Source organism: Vigna radiata, chromosome 2 (genome assembly GCF_000741045.1).
Source record: "Vigna radiata var. radiata cultivar VC1973A chromosome 2, Vradiata_ver6, whole genome shotgun sequence".
NCBI classification, from domain to species: domain Eukaryota; kingdom Viridiplantae; phylum Streptophyta; class Magnoliopsida; order Fabales; family Fabaceae; genus Vigna; species Vigna radiata.
The window spans coordinates 1,286,560-1,297,008 of NC_028352.1; the positions used below are offsets into that span (position 1 = coordinate 1,286,560).

At 30.4% G+C, this 10,449-nt stretch overlaps 1 protein-coding gene across 5 annotated transcripts; it reads left to right on the forward strand.

Annotated features, from left to right (window-relative positions):
* LOC106779308 (GPCR-type G protein 2) lies at window positions 1–7,562 on the forward strand. Of its 5 annotated transcripts, none has more exons than XM_014667410.2 (13): window positions 1–526; window positions 623–831; window positions 1,082–1,332; window positions 2,050–2,128; window positions 2,691–2,779; window positions 3,216–3,308; window positions 3,949–3,975; window positions 4,124–4,210; window positions 4,956–5,027; window positions 6,178–6,308; window positions 6,790–6,941; window positions 7,058–7,108; window positions 7,212–7,562. In XM_014667410.2, coding segments are annotated over exons 1-12 (1,407 nt in total). In that variant the 5' UTR covers window positions 1–311; the 3' UTR covers window positions 7,060–7,108; window positions 7,212–7,562. The 5 variants fall into 5 exon arrangements, with proteins under 5 accessions (XP_014522896.1, XP_022633027.1, XP_014522891.1 ...); XM_022777306.1 differs by having other exon boundaries at window positions 7,063–7,108; XM_014667405.2 differs by having other exon boundaries at window positions 7,058–7,562.
* Window positions 7,563–10,449: the final 2,887 nt, after the last annotated feature.

A 10,449-nucleotide genomic window follows, 5' to 3' on the forward strand; every position in this document is an offset into this window, starting at 1 on the left:
TTGATCAAGAAATGAATTCGTGTAATCAGTAAAATAAGAAAACAATGAAAATAGAAATTAACAAGGAGTGGAAATGTATGGAGATGAAAACGCAGTTGAGCTTAGCGTTAATCTGGAAAAGTAGAAGGTGATTACACTGAACTTGCTTAAAAGGATTGCTGTTGATGAATTGCAAGCAAAGCTTGGTACTGTTATTGTTGTTGTTCTTGTTGGATTGGTGGATCTGATCTGAGGGAGTGATGGTTGTTGAATCGATTGAGAAGAGGGAGTGATTGTTCAGAATTTGGTTGAGTTTGATTACAGGGAAGAAGATGGGTTGGGGAAGGGGAATTTTGGAAGGAGTCACGGTGGTGGGGAGTCTGTGTTCACTGGGTTGGGCGGGTTTGTGGTTCTTGAATCGTCGCCTCTACAAAGAGTACGAAGAGAAACGCGTTCTTGTTCAAATCATCTTCAGCGTGGTCTTTGCCTTCTCCTGCAATCTTCTTCAGCTCGTCATCTTCGAAATCATTCCCGTTCTCTCCAAAGAGTGACTAACCTAACCCTAGCGTTAAGTTAAATCTTTCTGATATCAATTCAATGCCAATCTCATCGATTTAGGTTTTCTTGCGCTGTGGATTTGCAGGGCAAGAGTGGTGAACTGGAAGATCGATTTGTTCTGTTTGATCCTTTTGCTGGTCTTCCTTCTCCCGTATTACCACTGTTACTTGATGCTAAAAAACAATGGCGTCAGCACCGAGAGGGCTTCTCTTGTTGCAATTCTATTCTTGTTCGCTTTTCTTTATGTCTTTTGGCGCATGGGCATTCACTTTCCCATGCCATCTCCTGATAAAGGTACTGTTACCGCAAACCTCCTTTCAATTTTTGTACCATATGATAGTGATGTATTTGGCTAGTAAAGTATAATCCCCTGATAAAGGTGAACTAGGAAGGAAGCACTGCTAGTGGTTTATTTTGTTAGTAAAGTACAATTACCTCTCGGCTGATTGATTGCTATAATTGATACTGCGGTTACAGAATATGGATGATCCTCGTGTTTGTTTATTTTTTAAGGGTTCTAGTTTGTTCGCTCCTCGTGTTTCAGGTTTCTTTACGATGCCTCAACTGGTGAGTAGAATTGGGGTCATCGGAGTTACTGTCATGGCTGTTCTATCTGGTTTTGGTGCTGTAAACCTTCCATACAGCTATTTGTCACTTTTCATCAGAGAGATCGAGGAGACGGAAATCAAGGCCTTGGAAAGACAGCTGATGCAATCAATCGAGACTTGTGTTTTAAAGAAAAAGAAAATTATTCTTTGCCAGATGGAGATGGAGCAGAAGCAAGGATCTGACGAGGTTACATTTTTATCCTTTTTTCTTTTCAGCGTGTTCTTGATTTTGGATGGGTTCCTTTAATTTTTCCGTTTTGCTGCACCTTTTTTTTATTTGATGAAATGATGTTTAATGTTAATGGAAGCAAAGGAGAGAAACTGCATATGGGGCAGTTATGAAACCCTAGAGGAAGAAAAAAGAGTTCAGTAAGCCCAAGTGGCTTCAATAAGTAAAGCACCAAATGGATGCCATGAACATGACTGTATACTGTAATTAGTATTAGGGTAATGTGGCACCCTGAAAAATATATATATTTTTTTCCATTTCCATAATGCATTCTTTATACTTTAGTCAATATATGATCTTATACCTCTAGACTCGATGTCCTGATAGCTGAGCAATAAAAACACTACTTTGTTCTTTTCAAGACGTTGGCAACAAACTTTATTAGGCTACAATTAAGGCTGGGTGACCATAATTTAGGCAACTTTCTAGCATAGTCTCGCCCTAGGCTATGGGTCTCAATTTATATATTTATAAATTAAGAGAATATGATTTTGTAAAATTCATTTAATTTGAACTAGATAAGGTGTATTTTCCTTAGAGGGTAAAGTTGTTTGTTTATTTCGAAATGAATTGCATATAAAGGTTAGTTTGTTGAGGCATAATGTTGTTATCATTTGTAATTTGTCATTTTCTTTCATACCCTATAATTGCTTCATCTCAACTTGTTTGGTGCAGAAGTTAAATGCTAGATCTTTAATTAAACGAATTGTTGGTACGGTTGTTCGAAGTGTCCAAGAAGATCAGAAGGAGCAAGGTCAGTTTTCTTTTACTCTTAAAAAGGCCATTTTTTGAAGCTTCCACGTTTGAAGTATAAATTCTGGGGGACCAAAGTGTTAAGAATTATATGATCAATAAAGCAAGTTAAAGCTGTTTACCGAAATAAGGTAGAGAGGCTGAAAAGATCTGTGATTTTTAAAATTACACAATGAGGTTGAACTTGCAGTTTTTTTGTGTTCATAGTTGGAAATGAAACATTGAGATTTTGAGGATAATCTCTTACCAACCATTGCAACTTTTTTGAGGAAAGATTTTATAGTTTCTTGGTAGTTCTTTGCCAGTGGCCATTTTATAGGGATATCCACATTGGATATGTATAGAAATGGCATGCTCTTTTCTTTACATCTGTATAGGGTGGTAAAATCTCAGAAGAATTCGGAAGCAAAATTTGCTTTTCTAATAAATTCTTATTTTATTGGAATACTTATTTTGAAGTGATTTCCTTGATAGTGGTATTTCCAATCGACTATCTTATTTTTCTGTAATTATGCTAGAGATATTTAATTACACATTTTAAACTATTCTTGTCAAATTTGTAGATATTAAAGGCTTGGAGGCAGAAGTTCTGGCCTTAGAAGAGCTTTCAAAGCAATTGTTCTTGGAGATCTATGAGCTTCGACAAGCAAAGGTTTATCATTTGTGGGATTACCCTTACATTTTAGAATTGTTTATGTAGTCATATTTAATTTCTTGCATTCATTATATCAATTCTCACATTATAAAACCAGGTGGCATTAGAGTAAATTTCATAGCTCTCTAGTATCAATCCTCACGTTATTATGTGTCAAAACCCAAGTTTGTGTGAGAGCTGGTTAGAGATATAAACGAAGTCATCATGTCTCCTTTTTCAAGAGTGTAGCATTGTCCTTTAGGAAAAACTGAAAAGCAGTATGACCAGCTTGTCTTTAAAATATGTATGTTGTAGCGAATGATAAAATTATATGTGTGAATTGTAAAAGAATGACTGACCTCTTTATCTATCAAAATACAGTGTGATTGAACTATATGGGATTCTTATATTTTCTCCTTGAATCTGATTATTGGGGAAAACTGGTATCTTTCAGGAAGCTGCTGCTTATTCTCGAACTTGGAGAGGGCACATGCAGAATCTACTTGGCTATGCTTGTTCTGCATATTGTGTGTATAAAATGATCAAGGTATTATGATATCAGAAATCATTATTTATAGCTACAATTAATCTTTCTTAGTAAAGCAAATGTTGTAACCTGTGATTTAGAGCTGTCTTAAGGTATAAGATTGTTTGCAAGAATTTCATAATTGATCTGAGAATCAAATCTATTTATTGAACGTGCTACTTAAACTAATCGATCATTTATTTGATAACAACATTCTCCAAGTAAATTGCTAATTATATTAGGATGACGACTCATTAAATCTTAGGCCAAATAAAGCTCATGAAGTGCGACTGCTAAAATTGCCAAAATATTCCAATGACTGAAAATAGAATACCATCTTAGTTCAGTCCCATTACTAAAATTAGGATAAAACACAAATTGCACAGCAGAAGTTTGGCCCATATTTTACACTTGGTCCTCTTATTTTGTTTCCTCAACCTCTCAATTTTAGTGCGCGTGAAACTGTTAAATGTGGAGTGAGACTTAATACAACTTGTATTGCTTCTCTCTATGATGGTATATTCCCGTTTTGGAAAGTACAAATGAGACTGACGTAATAATATATGATACTTTTTTGTAGTTGTACCTGTGTGATTGTAATATCAGTAATAATATTTTCTCATCTCTTAATATGGCTAACTTGGTAATTTTCTTTTGACAGTCGTTGCAAAGTGTTGTTTTCAAACAGGTAAATTGTATTTCTTAGCAACTCTTCAATTTGATCATATCTTTCGCTATTAAAGATTTCATGATATAAAATTTTATCTCTTCCTAGCTTTTGGGAGACTCTGGTATTGTTAATGTGCTTCTTTTGTGATAATATGTTTCTATGACAGGATGGTTCAGTTGATCCCGTGACAAGGATAATAAGTATATTCCTCCAGTTCTTTGATATAGGAATAAATGCAGCCATGTTATCACAGGTTAGAGTCCAGTTGTTTGCCATTGCTTTCCAGAATTCAATGATGCCTTTCTTATTTTGTAAATGTTATTTGTTCCGAGGTCATTGAGACGGGCTTGTTCTAGTTGTACTACATGCATTTGTCCTACAATCATTACGATACACATAATATTGAGAGTCTGATTTCAGCTAAGTTCACCCCATTTACTCTGGCTTGGCATCTCTTAAATCTTAACAATAAAATAGCTTAAAGTTTCTAGGAAAAGCTACTTATTAAATTCCTATTTTGTTATAAGCTTCAAGAGTTACCTTGGGAGTTTAGACTTGTTTATTATTGCTATTTTTGAGTCTGGTAACTTTCTCTGTCCACATTTGTTTGATCCTCCCACTTATCAGTAATCATATTGAGATCACCACTGACACTTTAGATGATGAAGCAGAAATAAAGTATGGACTTGTTGAGAAATAGTATATTCATCAGTCAAATATGCTTTGACTTATAAGCCTCTGTGTATGCAAGTACCTCATAATTCATGTTCGTAATTTGTTTTGTCATTCACTAATTCCTTAATTGGGTTAGTTGTATTGAATGCATTCCGATCAGATCATATTTTATTTATTTTCTGTTTCTTTATCTGGATTTTCCAATAAAAGTTCAATTGTTGGTAAGTTTTTTGCTAATTGTAATAAAAATTACGAAGTACTTAGCTGGTACTTAATGGTTTGATGTATATTTTTTTCACATTTTCTGCATATTTTTTGTGCAGTACATCTCCTTGTTATTCATTGGAATGTTGGTTGTGATATCAGTCCGTGGATTCTTAACAAATCTGATGAAGGTATTCCTGCTACTTTCAATTGCAAATTATTTCCATTTGATGTTGCTTGGGTTAGTTATTTTAGTATGTTTGACTGTTAAACAGTCTATTGCAGAGTGTTGTTGATAAAATCGCATTCTGCTTTCACCCTCTTTTGTTGGGTCAGTTGAGCCATCGTGGAAAAAGAATTAACAATTTCATTAAAAGGAACCTAAGCTAATCTTTTGTATGGTAGCAATGTGGCTTTGCAGCTCAAACACAAATGGAAATTTGGAAGGCTGGTATTTGCTTACAATCTAGGATGGTCTATTTAAGAATCAATATGCCATAGAAGAATTAGCAATGTAACTTCCTGTCATGGAAGTAAATTAGTAAATGTATAATCTACCTACCTCACTAGGGGCAACAGGAAACATGCCCAATGTCTAAATCAATTTTATATTCTTTTGCAATGCATATCATTTTTTTAAATTATAAAGATCTTTACTACATAAGGGTGCAAAAAGGAAGAAAACATGCTGATTGGCAATCTCCATTAGAAATTTGAACCAACAGAAATAAGCATCCGATATCTATAATGTCAAAATGTCTACATCAATTGAATCTCTAATATGAGATGCCTTCTTCACACTGAAATGATGGTCATCCAACATGAAAGTTCTTTTTACTGAATCTCCAACATCCACTTTTTATTCTAACATTAAACAGAAGAGAAGTTTCAAGAAGCAATGGTCACTCATGATGAGAATTCACTATGAAAGAGAACTTTGAGTACTTTATCGTAAAATTATATCTTTGTGTATAGGGTGTGGATAAATAATTATTACAGGAATTTATTTTAGGAAATCTATTTTTTTATTATGTTCATTAGTAATGATTATGGTAGAACTACACCACTAGAGTTATATAGCAAGTTACTTTACGTCATATGGGTTATAGTTAGTTTTGAAGGATTTGTATTTGGAGAAGCTTTATTATTTGGTGTAAACCATTTGAGTATAACTGCAAATAAGTTTATTATTTTGTGGTTTATTTGAGATTTATCTTGTGTATTTGAGAGTTTTGCTAGGATTTCATCTAGTTCTATATGGTGTAGGTACGGTTTGGCTTCACTAAATATATTTTGAGATATATGGTGTAGCCTAACTTTCATTTTTGGGGTTCCATGCAGTTCTTTTTTGCTGTTTCAAGAGTTGGAAGTGGATCTTCAAGCAATGTAGTTCTGTTTTTGTCTGAGATCATGGGAATGTATTTTGTATCTTCTATTCTTTTAATCAGAAAAAGCTTAGCAACCGAATACAGGTACAAGTTGTAATTAGTGCATTGATTACTTTTAAATTGTAGAAACCTGTCCAGTTTAATAAGAATTATGGATTTTAAATATTATTTACCTGTGGATGGAGATAACAACACATCATTAGGAGAAGAAAGGGACAATGAAACAAGGAGTTTGGTGAGTAATAAATAGTTTTCTTTTATAAAGTAGAAAATTTGTCAGAAAAATAAAAAGTGAGAGTATGATGACAATTTTGGTATGACCTTTTTCTAGTATCAAAATCTTCCCGAGGATTCCTGGCATCCTCATAATAATGCAAGGAATAGACAAGAGAAATGAAAATGAAAGAAATGAATGACATTGATAGTCCATGTTGGCATAATATGGGCCTTTGTTAGTCTTGATTGATGCAAATTTGGCATGCTTGAACATAGTCATTGTTACATCAAACTTCAATGAATGATCAAGCATTTATCTTAACGATGTCTAATCCAAATCTTTTGGCAGGATTATTATAACAGAGGTATTGGGTGGTGATATCCAGTTTGACTTTTATCACCGATGGTTTGATGCAATTTTTGTGGCAAGTGCATTCCTTTCACTGCTTTTACTTTCTGCACATTATACATCTCGCCAAATTGACAAACATCCAATTGATTGTGAGTTCAATTCTGCCGCTTAAATCTGAATTAATCTTCTTTCAGGCATTATGATAAAAGTTCTACCAACTTGATACTTGAATTGCTTACCATGTTCTCTGTTCATTTCAATGTAGAGCAGGAAACTCACTCCCTAGATGCATGTATAGTTTCTAATACCACGGAAGGTTTGATGTTTGATGTCATGCCAAGGAGTTTAAATCTTCCAGATGGATGCATTTGAATTTATTTGATAGCTGACAGAGGTCATTCAATATTTTTATTTGCCAGTGAATAGCTTATCAGAAGATCTGATGCTGGAGCAAATCACCATTGAGAAGATTGATATTGTATTACTTATATCTACATATATGCATGCCACCAAATCTTTTAGAATACCCATTTTTTGGATGATTTTCTATGGAAAGTGAACATTTCTGAACATTGTTGGGCATGTTCAATGTAGATTTGCGTAGGATTTGGTAAGTATAGAATGAATTGGATGTGAATAGTTTTTGTCCTTGGGATTTTGGTACCATGGATCTAAAGAACAGTTCCATAATTTTATTGATAATTAGTAATTTTGGATTAGCAGTGGTTGAAATTCCCACTCAAATGCTCTCATTTTTTGAGTATTGTTTTTATCTGTTGTCTGTAAATTTCTTCTGTAACATTTTAATATGTTTATGGTATAATCATGAGGTTATAATATAATGAATAATGTTTATGTACTATATGCAATAAAAGACACTGTACAAAAGAATGATTGGATATAATGTAGCATGATCTAGAATTTTTTTGCTCGAATATGATTGATAAGTTGGGATAGTGTGTATGGCAAGAAAAGGAATCAAACAATTTTATGTTATAATCATTGCGTGCAATTTTACTTAAAAGAATCTGATTTTATTCTGCAGTGTTCGTTATTTTACTAAATGAATGTGATTTTATTCTGCATTGCACGAATATCTCTGCCTAGTAAAAAAAAAAGTGAAATTCATAAAGTTATTCAACTATGGCATACTTACTTATTTCAATTCATCTCTTTCAAAACTACTTTTATATTAGAAAAATATAAGTACTACGACCAAACAGGCATTCAAATGATATTAAACTAAATTGTGATATAGTTGTTGATATTCAAAGAGATATCATATCATTTAACAGTAATTGTTAACCTGTGACAATAAGACAAGAAGATCATTAAAAACTGCCTTATTGTTGATAGCAAGAAAACAATAATAATTAAAGAAAAGTCATAATTTCTGAAAATCTGTTTATGTAGATAGAATTCAATAAAGTCATAATCTTCCATATTATTATGTCATAACAAAAAGACAATTTTTATCTAAAATATTTAACAAAGTAAGTTTTGTTCAATTAATGTATTAATAATGAGATGAATTTCTCACTATACTATTTGTATGTAACATTAATTATTTTTTCATTTTAACTGATCATCTAATAAAATAAAATAAAATCATTTTTGTCATTTAATGTAATAATTACTTTTGTTAAGATTTCATAGATAAATATAAATAATAACAATATAGTGTCCTACATATTATTGAATATATACACATCCAATTTTATCTCCGTAATACTATTAAATAAATACACACTCAATTTCAGCAAAGAGATATATGAATATTTGTCAATTTATAAGTATTTGGATAATTGTTAACATAAGAAAATAATAAATAAAAAGATATGAATATTTGAAAGCACCGTACATAGATTAATTAAATTGAAATGTCAAAGTACAGAGGATAAAACTGTAACATGGAGATGAGAATACTTAGCAACACAACAATCAAAATTCAACATAAATGTGAGAAGAAACTTTTTCATTTCATGTGAGTCTCACCAACTTTTGGAACCTCTCTTTCTCATTTATGATGAAGTCAGGTTTCACAAGTTTTCTATATATGGATAGAAAGTATTTATTCATTCTTATTATTGAAGAATATAATTATTATGAATAAGGATAATTACACAATATTTTTTTGACAACATTTGAATATCATCAACTTGTTATTTTGTGATTGGTTCATAGTAGTATTTATGACTATTATTATTGATTCATGGACCAATAACAAAATAACACCTAAGCGATATTTAAATATTATAAAAAAAATATTGTCTAAGTATTATTATCTATTTTTTTTTATTTCAATAAGATCTTGATTTATAACATTTAAGCACAAGTCTTTATTTGAAGATAATAAATTCAATAAGATTCTGATTTATAACTTAAATTGTTTTGCTTGTTAGTTGATACACAATGAGTTAAAAGTTGAAGAGCAATACTCTAAAAATTTAAAGTTTATTTAATAATTATATAAATATTAAAATTCATAATTTCATTTTCTAAACCTAAACCATTGAAGAATATATAATAAAAAACATATTTACATAAAAGACAAGTTAAATATATTTTTAAGGACTCTATATTATAGTGAAAACTATAAATTTTATGTCTCAGGGAATTTCATCTATACTTTATATATAAAGATATGCATGTCCACATTTTTTTTAATTTATCCTTTGATAGTCACCTTTTTAAATTCAAAGAATATTCATAATGAAAAAATTATTTTTTAATAACTACTTTTTTAAATTTGAATAACTATTTATAATAAAAATTATTTATATATACAATTTCTTTATGTTGTAATTATTTTTAATACAAGTACTTTTTAATATTCACTTGTATATTTATAATATTCTTTAGAACTTCTTTTGATAAAAGTTGATTTCTATTATTATGCAAAAATATACTAAATTGGAATAAAATATATTATTATCTAGGTTATTATAGACAAAAGTGAATAAATGATTTAAACTTAAATGAATATAATTTGTAATGAGATAGTTTTTACTTATAATTGTAAGAAAAATAATATATCATTATAGAAAGCATTAAAAATAAAGGTAAACCACACATAAAAAAACAAATAATTATAATCAACTTTATAAAATATAAACTTAAAAACAAAGTATTAAAAATATAAAATAATTAATACTGGTTATTTAGATTGATGGGATGGGAACATATACATTAAGCACACATGCGTACTTCATTCTTAATTTATTATTATAATAATTGTTAAACTATGAAATTATTTGTATAAAAAATAATTGAAAAATAAATAGTATAATAAATATAAATAATTTTAAAGACAAATACTATAATATTATTTAAACTAGCATTTTTTTATGACACCATATTTTATTAAAGCAACCATGCTTTTATTATTAACTCTACCCTCCTTAATTAAAACCATTTAATATTTTTCGCCCTACAAGAAAGGCCACATCATCAATACAAATAATAAATGACAATTTATTAACTGTGTTTCTTTTTCACATAAGTTCTGAAAACAATCAATGAAAACTAATTATTTATTTATATATTTCTTTATAATATTTTGATAGTCATAAATCACATTATATATAAAAAAATTCATCAGACTTTTAATTAATATTTTAAATAGACAATTATTCCATAGAATTATCAACTTTTTCT

Coding starts and splice junctions, on each gene's coding strand:
- LOC106779308 (XM_014667405.2), top strand. CDS start 312: ATGGGTTGGGGAAGGGGAATTTTGGAAGGAGTCACGGTGGTGGGGAGT. Junction 527..622: donor ATTCCCGTTCTCTCCAAAGA/GTGACTAACCTA, acceptor GTGGATTTGCAG/GGCAAGAGTGGTGAACTGGA. Junction 3,976..4,123: donor AAAGTGTTGTTTTCAAACAG/GTAAATTGTATT, acceptor TTTCTATGACAG/GATGGTTCAGTTGATCCCGT.